The sequence below is a fragment of the Plecotus auritus genome (assembly GCF_963455305.1).
Source record: "Plecotus auritus genome assembly, chromosome: 14".
Lineage (NCBI taxonomy): Eukaryota > Metazoa > Chordata > Mammalia > Chiroptera > Vespertilionidae > Plecotus > Plecotus auritus.
Window position 1 is genome coordinate 67,553 of NC_137780.1, and position 21,214 is coordinate 88,766.

At 62.0% G+C, this 21,214-nt stretch overlaps 1 protein-coding gene across 3 annotated transcripts in view; it reads right to left on the bottom strand.

Annotated features, from left to right (window-relative positions):
• ADORA1 (adenosine A1 receptor) overlaps window positions 1-19,713 on the bottom strand; it is a 24,905-nt gene extending 5,192 nt beyond the window's left edge. The window contains exons 1-2 of one of the 3 annotated variants that reach the window (XM_080651238.1): window positions 17,780-17,946; window positions 17,108-17,480 (exon numbers count right to left, since the gene is read on the bottom strand). In XM_080651238.1, coding sequence (XP_080507364.1) covers window positions 17,108-17,445 — 338 coding nt within the window. In that variant the 5' untranslated portion in view covers window positions 17,446-17,480; window positions 17,780-17,946. Of the gene's footprint in view, window positions 1-17,107; window positions 17,495-17,779 lie in introns of all 3 variants that reach the window. The other 2 variants (XM_080651239.1, XM_080651237.1) reach the window with 2 other exon arrangements.
• Window positions 19,714-21,214: the final 1,501 nt, after the last annotated feature.

Consider the following 21,214-nt stretch of genomic DNA (forward strand, 5'->3'; position numbering starts at 1 on the left):
GGCCTGTCCGGGAAAGGAAATACACGGGACGATGTCGAGGGACCGAGCGTCCACACGTCATGATACACGGACGCTGCGAACATGTGCATGATTCAGAATCTAACGAGGTGACGACCCCGCACCCCCACTGAGGCCGAGGGTGTCCATGTCCCCACTTCCCGTGAAGAAGCCCAGCCAGCAGCCAGCGTGTCCTCTGGCCACACACAGCCGCGAGAAGGGGCCAAAGGCCGTGCCTCTGGCTCCGTGCGAGGAGCTGGCTCAGCACAGCCTCTGTGGTCATTTTCCAAAGCGGCTGCCAAGCCAGCGGGCGGCTGCCCTGCTGAGCCTGTAAACAGCTCCTGAGGCCCATGGGTGTGAGGGGGCCTCACTCCAGCTGCTTCTCGGTCCCGTGCCTGTGGCTCTCTCTCACCTTCACAGCGATGACGCCCAAGGCCCTTCCTCCTGGGCCTTTCCGAGCACCACGGCCCACTGTCCTGCGAAGGCCTCGCGGGAAGGGAAGGGGAAGGCGGTTTGGGGGTGGGAGGAATCTGCAAAGCGAGGTAGATGGGACCCTCATTTCTAATCTCCGTATCTTCCCGGTGGGCACCCTGAGGACCCCAGGTGACTCCCCCATCCTCCCCTCCCCTGGGATCGTGTGTCCTGTGTCCCCACAGCACAGCCCGGAGAGCTGCCCCACAGGCCGCACCTGCCTGGGCTTCCCTTCGCCTGGACCTTTGCTCTGCTACAGCCGAAGCCGTTCCCTCCGCAGGGACCCCAGCAGGAAGGCCCGCCTGGGGCATAAGCTGAAAGGAGACCAGGTCTGCCCCCCGAGTCGACAAGCTACTACATCAAGTCTTCCTCTGTGAAATGGGCCTGCGGGACCCACGTCAGAGGGTGAGGACCAGATAACAAGCGTAATGCCCAGGAAACACCCCAGTATTCCTGTGCCTGGGCTCCCACACCTCCAAGCCCCTGGAAACACCACCACCTGCACAGCCTCTGGTAGCTCGAGGTGCCAGCAAACGCAAGCTCTGCCAGCACGTGGCTCAGGCTTGTTCCTGGGACCTCAGATATCTCCCCAACAAGCCTGGCCATGAGGCCACGGGCCAGACCAAGGGAGCAGGTCATCCGTGAAGAGAGAAGAAAGTGGAGGGAGACAGAGACCCGGCCACCCTCAGCTGCAGGGTTGAGAGAGCGTTTACTGTCTACAAGCCCTTTTACATTCATGCCTTGGGGAACCCCGTAGCATCCTGGGGGAACCCCAATTGGAGATTCAAGACCCAGAAGCGGGCAATCATGTGCTGTGTCTCCTGGCAGATCGAGAAGGTCCCTTTCCTACAAGTTTAAACATGGGAACGTCTGGACCCTGTTCAAAGAGGGACCTCCCAGAGATGGGGGTGGGCCGTGAGGACCCACCGAGAGAGGAAATGGTACTGACTGTCCAGGTGGGAGGCGGCGGGGAGGCAACTCCTCCTGAGAGAGGGTCCCCCTCCCCCTCCTGAGAGAGGGCCCCCTCCCTTCCCTTCCTGACTTCCTGGAGCCCCTGGGTCACCTCGTTCCTGGGCTCCTCCAGGGCCAGGTCCCAGCAGACCCTGCAGCCAGGGTATCAGTTCTCATCTGTTTTCCTTGCTATTTTCTCCATGTGGGAACGGGCCAGACACAGGACCTTGGCTGAGGTGGGGCAGGCTCTCACAGGAAGGGCTGACCCCTGCCCCCCAGGCTACAGAGCAACCCACCTCTCCTTCACGTGGGAAAGAAAAGCGGAGGCTGCGAGTCCCGGGTGCACGTGGGGTGAGGCATGTGATGTGCCTCCAACACTCAGGGTGTCCCTCCCAAATCAGGGTGCAAGGCCTGGCCACCTCAGGCGTGCTGGGAACTAGCCCTCAGGAGCGCCGGCTGCCTCCGGAGTGAGCGGTCCCAGCCAGCGGGAGGAGTAGCCACAAAAGCAGTGACACCCCAAGTGGGGCCCTGTCCACAGGCGGCTCCTTGAAGACACACCGTGAAGGGACCGGCCACCTCCAGTCCCTCAGGGCCTGAGACCCACACGGTGAGCCTGTGCTCGGGCTGAGCGCCGCCCTCTCTGTTATTCTTAGAAGCAGAGACAACACCAGCTCCATGGCACCAATCAATCCACTAGCATCTGTCGAAGACCACAACGTGGAAGGACAGTGTGGGGTGGGGGGTGGGGGACAAACTCTCAGAGGGAGGGCAGAGCTTGAGGAAAGGCAAGGAGGAGGGTCCCCGATGCCCAGAGCGAGCCTGGCTGGACGGGAAACTCGTTCCCACTGTAGCTGGTGCCAGAGCGAGTGAAGGGCTCATTAGTGGCGCTAGAGGCCAAGGCTACAAACCCTGCATCCAGAGGGGCTCCAGGAACAGTGACTGGTGAGGGGGTGGGGCCAGGGCGGGAGGCAGGGCCGCAGGTGTGATCAGGGATGGTCACCCAGGGCTGCGCGGGTCACTGTCAAGCTTCTGGGTTTGTTCTAAGCCCTATAGCCCCTTTGCTGGACTGAAGACTGAGGAGCAGAGCGGCTGGAGCACGCTGGTCCTGAGCCCTGCTCTGAGTCCCAGGGTCTGAGCCCCGACGGTGGCATTTCCCAGCCCCTGAGCCAGGTGGGTCCTCGGGAGGCACGGCAGTGCCCACAGGGAGGGTCAGAAGCCAGGACAGTTCCTGCTTCTCTGTCCCGGAGGCCACCACGCATGCCAGGCAGCAGCTGCGTCTCCTTGGCTCCGCCTCCCACAGGGAGGCCACCACATTCCAGCCCTGGGGTCCCGGACCCGCCTCCCCCTGCGCCTGCAGCCCAGGGTGGGGTGGCTGCTGGTGGTGCTGACCTCTGCGACCTGGCTGACCCTGCCTGGCTTCGGGTGCTTCCCCACGGGTGCATTGGAAACCCCTGCATGACCCCATGTTCCTGGTTAGACCCCAAAGGTTCGTCACGACACTGGAGCAGGAGAAATGAGTGTAGTCACCACAAAGAACTCCCTGCCAGAGAGGACTGCCAGCCTCTTCATAGACGGGTGTTGACTCAGAAGGAAAAAGAGAATCGTAAAGGGGGTTGGGAACGGCACGGTGTGTGAAGCCAGGGGTGAGGAAGCGTCCAGCCAACTGCTGAAACCCGGGCAAGGCCCCCGAGGCCTGACCGTCCTCCGCTTCCCTGTCACCAGCTCCCGCACGGGGCCCACGGCTGGGTGGGGGACCAGGGGGTCAGCACCCTCTGCCGCCCTGAGACTTGGGTGGCACCAGCAGAGCCCTGTCTGGCGTCCTTCTTCCCTGGCGTCTGAGAGAGGCTGTTGCAGGCTCCGTCCTCTCCCCCCGCCTCCCTCCTCAGCAGGAATCAGCCACTTGTAACTCAAAACGGGGATCTCAAGACCAGGAAGTAAGGCTTTCAGACCATTTAAACTACTTCCTGCCAAGAAAGCCTTCCTCCCCAAGGAGCACAGGAAACCAGACACAATCAAGGGCAATCAGAGGCGCTGGGCACACTCCAGGGGCCACGTCTTTAGCATTAACTTTGCCCAGAGGAGTCTGGGTGAAGGGCCCAGGAGGGGCTGGACGTCTGGGTCCTGAGATCCGGCTGAGAATCTCTGCCTGGGCCCGTGGCATCACCCGGCATCGGGGAATGTCTGCGTCACACATCCCAAAGGGCACGTCTGAGCCTGGCCGCCCGCAGCGCTCGGGGGAGGGGGCTCCTTGGAGGAGGGAGCAGAATGGTCCCCAGGTTCTCAATGTCATGGGCCTTGGGAGCCGCTCCTGGTCACTTGGGAGGACAAATAACCCACGGCTGGCTGGCGCGAAAGACGAGTCTCCCTGGGTGCCTCCCACCCCTTCCCCATTCAGTTCCCGCCCCTTTCCTGCCTCTGGGCATCTGGGCGGAGCAGGAGGAAGACAGCTCCTGCCCCAGGGAGCCCTGTCTGATGGGAGGCACAGCCCCTGAGCAAAGGGAACTCCCAGGGGAGGGGCCAGCTGGTGCTGAAGCATCTAAGGCCACACCCCACCCTCAGAGGTGGCACAGGGACCGACCTCATGGGTGCCTTGTCCCTGGTGCTCCCACTCGGACAACGAGGGCGTTGGGTTTGCTCAGAAGTTCTGACCCAGAGGAGTCCACAGGGAGTGGGTGCTGGGAGGAAGTTCCTGACCCCCGAGGCCGGGTGCGGGCCCCACATCCAGTGGCTGCGGTCCTTGGGGAAGAGGGCGTCTGAGCCGGCGGTTACCCCGGGAAACTGTGCCCTGACCTCAGCACTCCAGCCACTTCCTGCCCAGAGACTTGGCTCTCCAGCCCCACGTAAAGCCAGGATGCTCCCACCTGCTGTGGTGACTTTCCGACTCATCGGGCGGGATGGAAAAATCCATCCTTCTGCGCAGCGAGTCAATGACCTGTGAGAGGCTGTGCAGCCAGGCCTGCCCGGGGCGTCCACAGCACCAGGAGGTAGAATTCCTTCCCAGTGACGTGGAAGGCCTGGCGACATGGGGGAAGGAGCGGACCGGACCGTGGTCACCCACAGGAGGTGGCAGAGTCCCACAGCCTGGCTGGCATGCAGGAGAGAGCTGAACTGTGTAACGTCTCATCTCATCGTCCCGTCCCGGGCTGCAGAGCGCAGAGAGGGACCACACTGCCCAGCGAGGGGGGCCTGCACCTGAAGCAGCCAGGCCAGGACCCCAGAGCGGCCTCCTGCCTGGAATACTCGTGCTATCGGCAGGAGACCAGGGTCCGGGTCAGGCCGGGAGGGAGTGAGCTGGCCTTGGTGAAACCCCTCCCCTTGGCGGCAGCTGTGTCCTCAGCAGGATGATGTGGGACTGAATGCGAGGCCAGCTGGGCACCCAGGGAAGGGAGGGAGGAATAGAGAACCAGCGTGGGTGGGAGGAGTCAGGCACATTCAGTTCCCCGGAAGGGCGCCCCCCTAAGGATGTCGCACTCTAGCTACTCGCCCAAGGAGGGGAAGATGGGGCGCCCCATGGGATGGAGAGAGAAATAAACATTTGCTGAGGACTCAGATCTGAGTTCAAACTGTGCCCCCCCCAGCTAATAGCTGGTGCCTCCATCTGGTCTCAGTTCCTTGTCCTGGGTCTGGTCTGGGGCCCAATGGGGTGAGAGGCTTACTCGGCCAGCTCACTGGCCACGAGCGGAGCAGTGACTGAGCCAGGCCCCCCAGGTGAGCAGTAGCAACTGGTGCCAACTGGTGTCACACCACACACACACACACACACACACACACACACACACCTCCCGCAGGACACCCCTGGTTGGGACAACAAAACAAAACGATACTTGTTTCACTTTGGGAGGCTGTCTGCATGGCTTCAGTATCCACTTTGTACCCAGCTCCCCCACCCAGCTCCGCCTCAGGACAGAATGCACTGTGTTCCTGGTCTGTCTCACTGGTGTCTGAGTCGAGCAGGGACTGGGTGGGAGTGGGAGCTGGCCCAGCACCTCCCCCTGACCCCTGCTTTTACATCAGGAAGTCCACCCTGGGGTCTAGCTTCAGTGGCTCCTGCTGCACCACAGCCCGGGCACATCTCTCTCCTCCTGGCTACACACAGGCACTCACTGAGCCGCACCTGCAGGGTGGTGACGAGGTCTCAGCCAGGACCAACCAGGAGCCAGCGCTCCTCAGCCAGCTGTGCACAGAGGAGCTCCTGTCGCCCCGCTCCCGCCCCCACCCCTCCAGCCATGGGGCTGGGGCAGGAGGGCCTGGTGCAGTGGAAGGTGGGCGGTGGGAGGTGGGAGGTGGGAGGGACCCCGCCGGCCCAGCTGGATGCAGGGGTGGAGCGGATCCCCTGAGGATCGATCAGTCCAATTCTCTGTTTTCCTCCCTGAGCATTTAACTGCAAGTACGCAGAGGGTGGGAACCAGGCCTGGTCCCATGTGGGTTCCTCGCACCTGCCACCATCCCTGCAGGGCACACAGTGGGCCTCCAGTGACACTGAGGCAGATTCCTGCACAATGCTCCGTTAAAACCAGAGAGCGCAGAAGGAGAGGGGCGCTGGGAAGGAACAGAACGAGCCCAATGAATAGGAAACATTGCAAACATGAGAGAGATTAGCTCACCTTCAGGGTGAGAGAAGCAGGAGGGGGGTCGAGGCTTCCTGCTCCTCTCCATCCCTCCTGTCCCCCCCCCACTGTCCCCCCCCCACTGTCCCCCCCCACTGTCCCCCCCCACTGCCCCCCCACTGTCCCCCCCCACTGTCCCCCCCCACTGTCCCCCCCCACTGTCCCCCCCCACTGCCCCCCCCACTGTCCCCCCCACTGTCCCCCCCCCACTGTCCCCCCCCACTGTCCCCCCCACTGTCCCCCCCCACTGTCCCCCACCCCACTGTCCCCCACCCCCACACACAGACAGGGAGGGGGCCTTTGCAGAAGCCTCAGCATTTCTAGTCCACGCTCCCGCCTCCGCCCCCGTCCAACACATTCAGCCACGTAATTAGGAGGTCCTAGCAGGAGTCCAGCCTCAGGTCCTCTGCTGCAGGACCAGCCCTCTGCTCTCGCCCTGGTGCAGGGGGAACAGCCTGTTCTCTGGGGGTGTGGCCTGCAACCCTGAATGGAGCGGCAGGGAGCCTGGCAGCAGCCTGGCAGTGTCCCAGAGCCAGGCCTTTGAGGGGAGATCATGCAACTCATTCTCAGTCAGTTCCCCCACCTCAGCAAAGCCCTGCAGAGCACTCACATGGGCCAGGACCCTGGGTGGGGACCTCAATGACAGTGGGGGGATGGGGGGCAGGGGGAGAGGGCAGAGAGGGGGAGACGGGGGAAGGGAAGGGGAGAGGGAGCTTATTAAATCAGAGCCTTTTTTCCACCCACCATTCATGAAAGCTTGAAAGCACAGTGCTCAGAGCTGGAAAAAGAACATCAGACTGCGGGCAGCAATGGGCCTTGGGGACTGAACAGGCCGGACCCGCGGCAGCCTCGGCGGGTGATGGGGAGCCACACCAATCCCCACAACGTGGGCCATTCGGAAGGTTCTGGTCCACCAGGACCAGCTCTCAGGTCCCTGAAAGCCAGATACCACACCTGTCCCTCCACAACCCTGAGCCCTGACCCCTGACCCCTGACCTCCATGGCTTCCCGCTTCCCCAACAGAGGCCGCACTAGAGGGACAAGGTCTGACTCAGACTCCAGTTGCTGTCAGCGAATCCTCCGCCTCTCAGAGCCTGTTTCCTCGACTGTGACATGGAGTGCGTGCGTCTGCCGCCACCTCCCAGGTTTCCCAGCTGTCTCCTTCCCTCCTCGGGCCACTCTCCAGGGTGACTCGTCCAAGGTCACACCGCTGGGGGCTGAACGCGGAACTGCAACTCGGGTCAGAGCCTGCAAGGCCCTGTTCAGGCCCTGAACCCCTGAGGCCGAGGCCGTGAGGAAGTGAGGACAGAGCCTCCTGGTCCCACATTCCCCCCGAGCTTCCCCAGGCCCCTGGCACTCGGATCTGGCTCACAAGAAGCCGGCCCAACCTGGTCTACAGAGGAGCCCAGGAGGAAAGGCATCATCTTGGATCACGTAGGAAACAGGACCGCGAACCCCCTGCCATAGAGAGCATCCCCCAGCACACCCAGAGAAAAAGGCGGGACCAGGTGGGAGACGGAGCAGGCAGAGGCTCCCCCTCACAGGGCACAGGGCACGCAGCACCACTCATAGGGCTTCTGTTGGTGCCATTTCACAGATGGGAAAACCGAGGCCCAGGACGGGTCAGGGAGATCCCGAGCCACAGCGGAGTGGGCTGGTGTTGGGGTGGAGACTGGCCGTGCCCTGAAGTGTGCCTCTCCCTGAGCCCATCTCCACCTCTCACCTCCGAGCGCCTGGTGGGTTATTTCTGCTGCCATGATGCTAGCAACACCCAGATTTAGCTTCCCTGCCCTTGTGACCCAGGCAGCGCGCAGAGGAGCACAATCAGGCCCTGGGTCCAGAGAGGAAGCAGTCGGGGCCGACAGGAAACCACGCCAGCCTGCGCCCACCAGCAGCCTCGGTCCTGGCTTCACCCTCTCAGCTTGGGGGCCGATCTCCCTCGTCACCTGGTCTCAGCGGGGACACTCCCTGGGACAGTGGCTGAGAGCACGGTTATCATACAGCATCCACTTCGGGGTCTGCCAGCAGGTGTTCCGATACCATTTTCCTACTTACTCTCTTATTTTCAAGTCCCTTGATCGCCCTGCTTCTCAATATCTGTATTTGTGAAATGGTGTGGACACCAGCCTTGCAAAAATAAATAAAATTAAATTTGCTGCAAACAAGACTTCCAAGCTGCCCCAACGTCCAGGAGACTGTCAGCTGGCAGGCACCCCAACCCCGGCCCACGGTGGGTCTCACAGACCAGCTCAAAGCAGAGAGGGAGGGCCCCTGGCACTGTGCCCCGAGCAGCGACAAGACCCGCCCTCCCCTGGGCACAGGGCTCTCTGTGACTCCCAGCCGCGCCGCCGCAGTCACTTCCCCCTGGTTGAGCGCCAACACTGTCCGTCCGTGTAAAGGAACCCTCCAGCCTCACTGTGGATGGGCGTGTCAGCTGCCCACCCCAACCATGCAGGCGGACAGACAGGCGTGCGGACACCACTGTCCACCCCTCGTCCTTCTCCCAGCAGCTGCAAGAAAGGGGAAGAAGGGGAGTTTTTACCTCTGAGCCTCTACAGTCCCACGAGGCACATGTTAGTCTTTCCAGTTTACAGATGAAGAAACTGAGGCTTAGAGATTTTGCTGAGGTGAGAGCAGAGCTGAGGCTGGGAGGCCAGCGTGGCAGTCTGACCCCCATGCCCTGGTGCTGAGCACCCTAAGGCGTTGGGCCGTGACCCCAGTCCCCTGACCGATGAGGAGCTTGTCCAGTGGGCCAGGGGCAGACCAGGCCCTGAGCTCGGGGCTCTGGGATCCCAGTCCCGAGTTCCCCTCTTTATTGGCGGATTGTGGGATCTCTTCTCTCCCAGCCTCCCCCAGATGGGAGGGGCTCCCCGACTCTTGAGTCGCCTCAAAGATGTTTCCCTTGAACATTTTTCATGTCTTAACTGCAAACTGAGTTCACATTCGGGTCACATTCTGACGGGACAAGGGGGGCCTGGAGAAGGTCTCCTCCTGGCTGATGCAACTTCAGCGGTGGGGGAGGCGCACTCCTAGGCAGACCCTCAAGGCCCTGGAGCAGCCCCGGTGCCTCCCCACCTCGTGGGTCAGGGAGTTCTTGTGGGTGCAAGCCTCCGTTCCGCTGGCTGCCCCCTGCCCACTGGCCCCTGATCACCAAGCCTCACGTGCATCATCCAGCAGCTCCAGGGGGTGGGAGACAGAGAGGAAGCGGGTCAGCCCACTCCTAACTTCACACTCCCACACTCGGCCTGCAGCTCAATGCCAAGCAATCAGGCCAGGCCTTGAGCAGCTCTGAACTGCAGGCCAGAGACCAGATGGGGGAGGATGAGGGGGGAGAAGGGTCATGGTACCTAACCCTCCTCCCCCATGCACCCAGAGCCAGCTCACCCTGAACAATGAAGCTATTCTTCCTTCCCATTCCCAGAGCGCTGCCTTACAGACAAATATTTGCAGTAGGGATTGGAATTAAGCCCATTTTATAGATATGGAAACTGAGACCCAAACAGGTAAGTCGTTTACCCAAGTTCACTCAGCATTAAGTGTTGGCATCAAGGCTCGAATATGGATCTTTTCATTCATCTGTTCAACTATTCATTTGACAGTTCTGGTTACACTTAGCAGGTATGTGGCTGTTAGCCTCAGCTTTCTCAGGAAATGTGGGAAATAGTGATATGTTATATCTATATATATAAAAGGCTAATATACAAAGTGTCCCCTCGGGAGTTCAACCAGGAGACGGGGAGTTCGATGGCTCACTATGATGTGCGCTGACCACCAGGGGGTGGCGCAGAACATGGCGGGCGACCAGTGGCGGGGGAGGGGCGCTGAGGGAGCGAGGGAAGGAGGAGGAGGGGGGGTGGGGAGGCGGGGAACCTGATCGGCCCTGATCGCACGCCAGGCCTAAGGACCCTAACCGTGCACGAATTTCATGCACTGGGCCTCTAGTTGTTACTATAAAATGCTCTTGGTACCTCTTGTAAAACTGTGCAAGAATATAAATAAGAGAATCCATACAAAGTATTCAGCACGGAGCCCGTCAAACACTAGGTGCTTAAGAGTCAATCTACTCTCCTACCATCCATTCAGTGACTTGCTGGGCCACTTATCAGATTCCAGGAATGGGCAGAAACTATGCTGGGCACTGTGGGCACAGAGACGATTGGCTGGGACCACAACCTCAAGTGGCGCACCGGCCAGTGAGGGAGATTTGACAAGGGCTGTGTAACAGGGGAGCATATGGACCTGTGGGAACAGGAAGGCAAACTAGGAAGGCCTCCTGGAGGAGGTGTTGTCTGAGCTGAGTATTAAAGGATGAGTAGGAACTGGACAGACAAGAGAAGGGAACAGCTTTCTGAGGTGTTTATGTGAGTGGTCTTACCCTTCTCTCCACTCCAAGGCCTGGGCAGGTCCAGAAGAGATGGCCAGGGGGCAGGGAAGTGTTTTGAGAACAGGTAGAAGGCGCTGTGGGCGCTGTGTGCCTGGTGTGGGCCAGGCCTGCTCAGGCCTCCTGTGGGGGCAGCTGGGGAATGATCAGCCTGTGGGCCTGTGCCCTGGAGGACAGGGCTGGTGTCACCAGAAGACACTTGCTGACTTGAACATGTAAACCATGTTCCTCCCTCAGGGAGATGAATGGGAGGGAGGGGGACGCGCATGCAGGAAGGAGCAGAGCTTGGCTGGGACTCACATCTGGGCCTGGGAGAAGGAGGGGTTGGGCGGGACAGCATTTTTTTATTTCTAAAAATAAGAGTAAAGATATAACCCCTCCACACACACAGGTGTGAATGTGTGAATACACCTCCCCCTCAACCACTAATTGCCTGAAGCCACTGTGACCTCTGGCAGTGATGAAAGGGGGGGCGGATGTCCTGCCTTCGGAGCCCTGGCTCCTGGCTCAGTCCACTTGTCATACCCAGGCCTGGGCCTGCCAGCAGCTCTGAATGGTGTCTGTGTTCCTCTCAGCCACTGTCATCACGGGGGCCCTGGGAGACTGTGGCGGCGGGGGGGCACAGAGGCGGATGGGTGTTTACTCTGCAGAGGACAGGCCCGTGCTGTGTGCCTGCCCAGTCCCCACACACTCGGGACGTTTTCCTCCCGACCCACCCCCCCCCCGCCCCCCGCCCGGGCGACTTGTGGAGCTGGTGCACCCGGGCCTTGCTTCTGCTCCTGAGAGGCCAGGGCCTGGAGCTGCCCAGCATGAGGCCTCGGGAGACAAGGAGGGTTGTGGAGGGCTAGTCACAACCCTCCCCCCAGAATCAGGAGGTGCTGGGGGTCGGGAGACCAGGATACGGCCCTAACGTGCCAGGTGAGCTGCATGAGACCTTTACCGCTCTGCGCCCCCGCCCCACACGCTCTGATCTCTTGGGAATGCTTTAAGGAAATAGCCCTTCATCCTCCAGGACCTGCCTTTGCCCTGTGAGTGGACAGAACATGCCCAAGTAGCATCTTCCAGGGCTACCCCTCCCCCCCCCAGCAGGAAGGTTTTCCTCCCTTGAGCATCCTCCATTCCTCCCCAACAGGCACGGATTCAGCCACCCACTAAGGCGTGTGTTAGGCACAGGAGCACAGTGAACAAGACAGGGGACACAGGAGAGAGCCACACCTGCCCTCACGTGCTTGCAGCTCATTCTGACGAGCCCAGTGGACTGCTGAGGCCACAGCATCACGCGGTTCACGTAAAACAAGCTCCGGAGAAGTAACAGCCCCATTACTGAGCGTGGGGCCTGCCAGGCCCTTCACATGGCAGCTGAAAGCCTCCTGACCACCAGGAGGACATCGCACCGAGTCTCGTCCTAAGTGGATCCTGGCCGGGGGAAGAACCCCTGGCTCAGCCTCCAGAGAAGTGACAGCAGCTGGAGCAGCCAGAGGCTCCGAGAAGCCGGCTGGACCTTCGAGGGACCCCTTCCTTGAGCCGGGCAAGCAGGGCCCGTCTGCCGGACCACAGGAAGGGACAGGAGCAGGGGTGAACGAGAGGGGAGCCCCGGGACCTGCCAAAGCTCCACTGGAGTCTCGAGGATGCAGATCTCCCCTAGCTCCTTCCTCACCCTCGTGTTCCCGGGGTCGCAGCACCCCCTCCGCCCCCACGATGCCTTCTCCCACTTGGCACGTCCGCTCCAGTGCCAGGTGGGTCTACCGCTCACACGCTGTGGTCTTCCTGTCCTCTCCACCTCCCTAGCCTCCACCGCCGCGTCGTCCCTCCCGCCACCCGGCAGCACCACCCCGCACCCACCCAGCAGCCCTATGTGGTGGGGACAGACTCTGCTTTTCCTCCATCACCGGCTCTCACTCGCTAATTATTCAGGACTTTTTACCTTTTAAATGTGTAATTGGTTTTCTGTCATTCCCTGCTTAAAGCACTTTTGAGGCTTCTTAGCGCACTTAGAAGAAAATGTGAACTCTTGACCCTGAGCCTCAGCCCCACCCCCACCTCAGTCCTCGGCCCCCGTGAGCCTCTCGGGACACTCACTGCCCCCGGGAATCTGGAGAAGCCACAGAGGATGCAGGGGACCCCTCCCTCGAATTCTTCTCAGCTGTCTCTGCGGCTCCTGCACATGGTGTCCAGGTTCCACGAAGGCAGTGACCTCACACCCGTCACAGAATCCGTCACCTCCGATTCCGTGACGGAGCGAGCGCTCAGTGCCCGGGCCGTGCCGCGGGCGTCTCCAGGGACTTCAGGGGCCGGTTCTGCTGCCCCCAATTGCACAGCGTCCTGACTCAGTCACTGTCCCACTTCCGAGGGAGTTATTTCTCACCCGTGACTCTCCATCAGCCTCCCGCATCCTCCCTCTCCATCATGACCTTGCTTCCCGCCTCACCTCCCAGCACCGGCACCCACACTCTGCCTCCTGCCCTGGAAGCAGGCACCCTGACGGGGAATCAAACCGTGACCTCCTGGTTCATAGGTTGATGCTCATCCACTGAGCCATGCCGGCCGGGCTGCCGTTTCAATCACAAATCCGCATCCTCCCATCACTCTCCCCCTCGAGCCACCACTGATTGGCTGACGGAACCCGTGGAGGCTGCACATCGCAGCTCTGTTCCTTGCCAAGGGTCGTCGCTGAGAGCTTCCTGCTGAGCCTTTTGGGTCAGAGGCTGGGAGCAGGTCAGCACTGGGGGGAGGCGGTGACCTTGGATTCCTGGAGGAGTGACCTTGAACACCCCAGAACCCTGGGTCTCTGCTTCCTCCTCGCTGGTGAGAAGCTGGACATCAGGGCTTCCTGCGGCTCCTCTGGTGTCTCCCACTCCAGGCGTCTGACTCATCGGTACTCACACAGAGAGGCTGAGAGCAGGTGCCCAGACGACAGAGCAATTGTTCTGGGAACTGAGGCCACAGACCGCAGCCCGCGGGGCCCCAGCCCAGGAGCACTTCACTGGCAGGAAAAGCCCCAGCTGGTCCAGGAGGAGGCCATGCTGATGGCTAAAAGCGAACACACCCTAATCTACCAGATTCCTTTCCCGCCCGAGCTGGGCCAGCGGGCTGGCTTCCCCCACGCCTGGCTCTGCTTCCTGGTCAGCAGCCCAGCCGGCAGGCTTCCAGCTGTGGACAGAGGCAAGGCTCGAGGGGCTCCCCTGCCCACTGGAGTGAAGGTGAGGAGGGAGGACGGAGGGAGGGAGCGCATGGGCTGAGGGGGGGAGGGCGGGGCAGGGGACATCAGCGAAGACCAGGGGAGAGCGGTCACCCTGCTGACAGCCGTGAGGAACTCCTCTGTGAACCCTGCAGCCTCTCGGGGCTGATTCACGACGCACAGGGGCTCCCTGGTTGCAGACGTCTGGTGGACGGCGGAGCGAAACCCTGTGTCCCCGTGACCAGATGTTTGCACAACTTTCTGAGCCTCCCTGAGCCTCAGACCTCAATTTATCTTAAAAAAAAAAAAAGGGTCTGTAGAATAGGAATTTGCAGTAACGTCTACTGCTGAGAGGCTATGAGCGTTACGTGGATAAAGCAGATAGAAACACAGCATCGGGCTAGTTCTGAACACTCAGAGCTGAAAACACAACTCGACTGTCCCAGGATCGCAAAACAGCGCTGTCAGGAGCGAGAACAAGGAGGAGCCACCGAGGGCTGGAAGGACCCGTGACATCCGTGTCCAGCCCCTTTGTCTAATAGGCGAGGGGAAAGGCTCAGAGAGGTTGAACAACTTATCCAGGGTTGTACAGCTAGTTAGCAACACAGCAAGGTTCAAACTCGGGTCGTTCTGACTCCCAAACGCCCACCACCTCTCACCCCACCCCACCCGTCTGGGTCTCCTGCCCACAGAGAGGGTTAGCTCAGGGAGCCCTGCTGGCACCCCTCCCACAGCCGGCCCCTCCCCCCAGGGTAGGCGCCACCAAGAAACACTGGGGGAATGCCCAGAAGCAGAGCTGAGGGGACAGCAGCAGCCCCCCAGCATGTGAGCTGTTATGCAAATGACATGCAGAGTACATAATAATGCCCACAGGTTATTGATGAATCCACCCCTTGAGGTTTGTTTTTGTTGTGTTTGGGGGGAACTGGATCACAGCCCTGGCTGTGAACCCCTTTTCTCTCTTGTATCTCTGCCAAGTGGAAGGAAATAGCATTTCTGGTTGACTGACCAGACCAGTCCTGGCTTGGTGAGGGGCCCACGGACACGTCACCCAGATGCCTTCCCCTGGCTTGGGCAGTGTTCCTCCTTGGTGCCAGGGCCCATTCACCTGACTGGCTCACCAGGGCAGGGGGCTAGGTGGGCCCCCTGGCTGAGAGGTGACCCAGGCAGACCAGCAGGGAGCAAGGACAGGCAAGTCCCTGGAGTGGCCCCTCCCCGAGGCCCGGCCTCCAGGAGCCCAGCTTGGGACCAGCCCCCACAGGAGACAGGTTCCTCGCCGTGGGCACCGGCGCGGCGGCCTGAGCGAAGGGCAGCCGGGTCAGGGCTGCACAGGAGAAGCACGGAGGTCCAGCCCCAGCAGAGGGTGAATTAGACGGTCTGCACCCAGAAGGCCGGCTGGAGGCTCAGCCGCGTGAGCCCTTCACTCATCTGGTTCAGTCCACGTTTCCTGAGGGTCTGTCCTGTGCCAGACCCCGAGCCCGGCTTCCGCAGAAACAGCAGAAACACACAGAAAGCCGTGCTGCCTCCGTCGCTGCCCCTGAGACACTGACCCACCAAGGAGAAAAGGCAAGTGCAGATGTGACCTCACGGCACCTTGGCACCCCCTGAAAACGGGGGGGGGGGGGTGCTACTGTGTAACAGTACGACGGGGGGGGGGGGGCAGAGCTTCCCTGCTCAGACCCTCAGAGCCCCATGTGAACAGTGACGCAACGACAAACGAACCACCCCGTGCGTGCGGCGGGCGCACCACAGTCAGGCACGGCGCTACGAGCTTCCTATCCTGTCAGGCATCGCGGCAAGAAGGTAAAATGCACGTGGACCCTTTTATAGATGAGGAAACCGAGCCTTAGTGACCGCAGTGAGTGCCTGTCTGGGGTCACAGCTGGAGACTCCCAGGAGGGCTGCACGCAGGTCCATATGCTCAGCCTCCTGCCGGCACAGCCTCTACGCCCGGAGCAGCCTCGGCCCAAGAACACAGCCTCTCGGGGCCCCCGCTCCTCATTCCTCCAGGCCAGAGCACAGAAGCTGCCCCCGAGGGAGGGGCAGGCCTGCAGCCACCGCCACCCCCGGGCCAGTGGGGCACATGCCGCTGTCACATCGGGACCAGGCCTTTGATCACCCTCACACCCACTCCAGACAGATTCCGAGCCGCTTCCCTGATGTAGGGACACTATGTGCTCGGCTCAGAGGTCCCGCCACCCTGATGGGCAGGGCCAGCCTCCCTGCACAGCCCACTGCCACCCGGGACCACGGAGCACAAAGGCCCTTTAGTGCCCACCGGTGGGGTTCTGGGGCACGGTCCCTGCCTCTTCCCTGAGCAGCGGTCTCTGTCCCACCTCCCAGGGAAGCTGGAGGCTGGGGGAGGCAGGGCAGAGAGCTGCATCTCGGTGCTGGGTGTGGGGGAACCGGGGAGTTAGGGGTCAGGGGGACCCAGGCTCACTCCCTGGGTGTGGGTTTTCCCTTTACCAGCTCCACTGGCACTTCCCAGTAGGATCATGGTGAGAACAGGGAAAGATGCTGCATGAAAAAAACCTCCGAAAAGTTCCATGAATGTAACGCAAGCGGGAGATACGTGGGCGGCTGGGCCTGCCTGGGCAGACTGCCAAGTGAGGCCAGAGGCCCCGCGCCCCAGATAGGGAAGCAGGTGCCAGCGACGGCCAGAGCGCCTCGGCTGCTGACCTGACGGGACTGAGAGGGGCCACACGGGGTGTCCCCACAGGGCCGCCTGGCAGGGCGCCCAGGCGTCCCCTGGCACTTGGTGGCCCGGGCACTGCCTGGTCACGAGACTGTGGCCTGGAAGTCCTGGGCACGGAGCCCCGTGTGGACGCGACACCCACGTGAGGACGGCCACCGTCAGGCCACCCACCCCGGTGGGGCTGGACACAACGCGTGGGTCTCTGTGCTGTGACCCGCAGACCTGCAGGGGTTTGTGACGTAACAAGGACGTCAAGAGAAGGGGCCTGCTTCTCTGTCCTCCTGCCTGCAGCCGAGATCCCGGCAGTGGGAGTGGGGCAGAGGGACTCTGACTGCTCAGCTCCCAGGGCAGCCCGGAGGGTGGAGCCGGCGGGCACAGAGCTGAGTGTCTCCGGGAAGGCTGCCCTGTCTGGCTCCTGGCGGGCACCCTCCACACAAGACGACCCCACCCCAGCAACCTGCTCCCCTTATGCTCCCCTGGGACTGGTGGGCTCAGCTCGTCCACCCAGCGCTCACCTTGACTGTCCTGGTGGCCCCTCCAAACCCCACCCAGGCTGGACAGCTGGCCGTGCCCTGAGAACAGCAGCACCTTGGCTCGGGGTTCCTGGGCACTGCCCGGGCCCCATCCTCCAGCCACCAGCATCCTCCTGCTTCCGCCACAGCTCGGCCCAGCACCCAGAGCAGAGGGCAGGAGGCGCCTGGGGACTGGACACCTGGCCCAGAGGACTCTGGCTTACGGGGGGCTGTGTCCACCTTCTGTCCTCTCCAGATGGCCCTCACACTGCCCAGCACGGGCGTGGCCAGCACCCTCCGCGGCTGGGGACTCACCGGAGCGGGATCTTGACGCGCAGGTAGCGGTCCACGGCGATGGCCAGCAGGGCCAGGATGGAGCTCTGGGTGAGGATGAGCACGGGGCAGGCGACCATGAGGCAGGTGTGGAAGTAGGTCTGCGGCCCGATGTTGATGAGGATGGCGAGCGGGATGACCAGTGCGCCCACGGCCACGTCAGCCACTGCCAGCGAGGCGATGAAGTAGAAGGTGGCGTCCCGCAGCGCCTGGTTCACCCGCACGGCCCAGATCACCAGCACATTCCCCGGCACAGACACCAGGGCGATGAGCACCTCGATGCCGATGTAGGCGGCCTGGAAGGCCGAGACGGGCGGCATGGCGGGCAGAGGCCGGGCACATCGGCGAGGGGCACCTGTGGTCAGGAAGCTGGGGTGGGGAGGCTGTGGGTGGCAGGGGACACAGGGGACGGGGCCCCGGGAGTCCCTCCCCTTGGAGCTGTGCCCACTTGGCAAGACTGTGCCCGCCGGGGCTGGTGAGACCCCTGGCCCTCTCTCTGCCTAGTCTCTGTCCCTCCCCTTACCGCCCCCGAGGTTTCATTCAGCAACTTGGGACAGCAGCGCTCACTCCTCCCGCCCCACTGCACAAGCCCCACCAAGTCCCCATGCCTGGCTTTGCCCACCGATGCCCCAGATCAGGGTGCCAGGAGCTCACCAGCCTGCCTGCTGGCCGCCAAGGGGGCCCAGAGGTGGTGCCCAAAGTTGGGGGCACCTGCTGCCGCCCAGAGCTGGGGACACGGGCGCGCGGGGCTGGGCTGGGCTCCGGGCACCACGCCGGCAGCTCATGTCCTCGCTCCGCTGCAGCGCCGCCGGCCCAGCCTCGCCAGCATCACATGGTGCGCGGAGGCTCTGCCCGGCCGCTTTTAAAGAGGCAGCGCCCTGCCCTCACCTGGGACGGGGGTCTGGGGTCTGAGTCTGGCACTGGCGGGCGGGGGTCCCTTTCCCCGTGTGCACCAGCCCGCCCGCCACGCAGACGTGGGCGCCAGCTCCCAGCGGCACCCTGGCCCCGCTCCAGCTCTGCAGGACTGCGCCGCCCACCCGCCCTGGAAGGGGGCTCCCTAATCGCCTGCTTCGCCCTCTCCCGCACCCTCCGGAGCCCGATGCGGAGCCAGCACAGACCTGTCCAAGGTCACGGAAGCCGGCAGCGCTCAGCCACCTGAGCGGTCCAAGCCCCCAGCCAGGCTCTCAGCCACCGCCAGCGCGGGGCACCCAGGGAGCCCCGGACAGCCCGCCAGGTCCAGGTCCAGTCCAGGTCCAGGTCCAGGTCAAGTCCAGGTCCGGGTCCAGGTCCAGGTCCAGGTCCAGGTCCAGGTCCAGTCCAGGTCCAGTCCAGGTCCGGATGAAGCAGCGCGGACTTGGCTCAGGCGCCAGGGCACGGGGCTGAGTGACAACAGGGCTCCGCACACTGGAGGGGCGGGGGCGGCGGCACCTCGGCCCCTCCCTCCTCACCCTCCATCTCCTCCCTCACCCCCTCCGCTCAACAAAGGAAGTGATTCTGGGTGAGGAACGCCTGGAAAACGTGAGCTTTCCCTGCGCCCACCCCTCCGCCGTGTGAATCCTGCCTCCAAGCGTCCGCTCCCCTTCTGGATGCAGGATGCCGGAGCAGGGGTGGGGGGAGCGCCCCTACACCAGCTGTGCAGCGCCCCACATCCAGCCTCACCGACTGCCCCTCCCGCTCCTCAGTCCTGAAACCTGCTCCCCCAAGCCAGCCAGCAGCTCGCATCCTCCGTGCCTCACTTTGCACTCCCTCCGGAGTCCTTCCATCCTTTCTCCATCTCTCAGCACATTCCCTTGTACAGACGGGGTACCCAGGCTCAGGAAGCCACCTCGCTGCTCCCCAGGTCACCTCCATCACACCACCGTCTCCTGCCCCTCCTGACCCGCTCCCTCTCAGCACAGCCCAGTTGGTGGGAGCCCAGCCAGGGAAGCCAGGTCCACCTTCCCCACCGCGGTCCCCTCTGTCTGCCTCCTGCTGCAGATTCAGGTCAGGTGGTCCACGGTGTCAACTGAGGACTCCCAACGCCCCACCCAGCCCAGGGCTGACCCTCACGCAGGACAGAGATCCCAAAGGTGCCTTGGGGGTGCGGGGCGGGTAACTTCCAGTGCTGCCTCAGACACACAGGGCGTCGGTGAACTTCCCCGGAGCCTCATTGGAGAAGCTGGGTAGTGTAATTCTCCCACAGGCTACGCAGACGTCCTGAGCACTCCCAGGGGCACCGTGTTGGAGGTTCATCACTCCCCTGCGGCGGCATCCATCGAAAGCCTGTGCCTCCCCCAACCCCCGCCCCAGGCCCTCAGCTGGCACAGCCGGCCCCAGGCCCCAGGCGCGTGCCATAGTGAAAGACTCAGCCTGGCCCTAGCCGGTGTGGCTCAGTGGATAGAGCGTCGGCCTGCAGACCGAAGGGTCCCGGGTTCGATTCCAGTCCAGGGCACGTACCTCGGTTGCAGGATCCTCCCTGGCCCGGGCCTTGGTCAGGGCGCCTGCAGAAGGCAACCCACCGATGTATTTCTCTCACATCAATATTTCTCTCCATCTTTCCCTCTCTCTTCCACTCTCCCTAAAAATCAGTGGAATAATATCCTTGGGTGAGGATTAAAAATAATAATAAAATAAAATAATTTAAAAAAAAAGACTCGGCCTCTCCTGGCACCTGCAGCTCTTCATCAGGCAGCACCACCCCCCCTGCCTTGCCCCCAGCCTGGGGCGCCAGCCATGGATCTGGGCTTCTCTGACCCTGGAGGCAGCCTCTGGTGGATCCACCTGCCACCACACCACCTGGAGGACCTGGTCGCTCACCATGGCACGGACTCGGCAGAGCTGAGGCCCTGGCACGGCCCAGTTCGTCCGGGCCAGTCCACTCACCCTCCTTGCCAGACCCTCACACACCAAGGGCACAAGGGCAGAGGGGCAATCAAGGCAGGGAGAAGCGGGCCTTCCTTGTTCCCCCTTTCTCCTTCCTGCCCATCTAGCACACCTCTTGCTCCTCAATAAAAAGAAATATGTTCACCAGCTTCTGCATGTGCCGAGGGGAGAGGAGGCCATGGAGACGTGGGCGGTGGCGGGGAGCGGGGGCGGGGTTCCAGATTAGATTCAGAGCACCCAGCCACGTTTTACTGGGGTATAACTTCTGTGTCATAAAGTTCACCCATTTAAAGTGTGCAACTCAATGGCTTTTAGTACAGTTACGGAATTGTGCAACTATCACCCTAATTTAATTTAGGACATTTTCATCACCCCCGAAACCTTCCAGCTGTTACCAGTTCTTTCCTACCCTGCCCGTTCCCTCTCAGACCCTGGAAATGACTGAGCCACGTTCGGTCTCAAAGGATTTGCCTATTCTGCACGTTTCTCATACAGGGAGCCGTGACGCCGTGCAGGACAAGAACTGAAGGATGAAGCCCATCCACGCTCTGTTGTTTAGACCTTTTTACCCTAACATTGTGGCTGGTGAAGTACAGTTACGTACCCATTTCGCAGAGCAGGAAACTGAGACTCAGGGCGGGATGTGAGACTGCTGAGCTCGGATGCATCCAGAGCCAGGAGCAACTGCCCCGTACGGGCGGTGCCTGGGGCTCGGGGTCCCCCTGCTGGCCAGATGGAAGCCCAGACGTGGGGCGAGGAGGCTGCTCCCTGCCTGCTGGGTGCTGGTCCTGTGCTGGCTGGAGGAACCAAGTCCGTGCAAAGCTTTAGGGAGAGATCCACTGCGCCCCACCTCGGGGGGTCTGGGAGCTCACCTGGGAGCTGAAGACCCCCTAGGAATGTCCAGCAAACCTCTCCGCCAAAGAATGGGGAGACTGGGTCCTGCCGTCCAATCCAAGGCCAAGTCTCCGAAACCAGGCCCCAGCGCTGAGACCCCTCCTGCTGGGAGAAATCTCCGGAGAAAAGCGTTTTCAGCTTCCACTGGATCTGAGTGCCCTCCGTTCTGACTCTGAGAAAGTCGGGCCCAGACCCACCCGGGGGACTGCTGGGCGTTTCCCTAATTCAGTCCCCCTCAGAGGCTGTGAACTTGGGCTCTAGTGTCAAATAATTTGGGCGTCAAATGTCCCTCTGTCCCTTCTCAAGTGTCTGATGAAGGTGCCTCAATTTTCT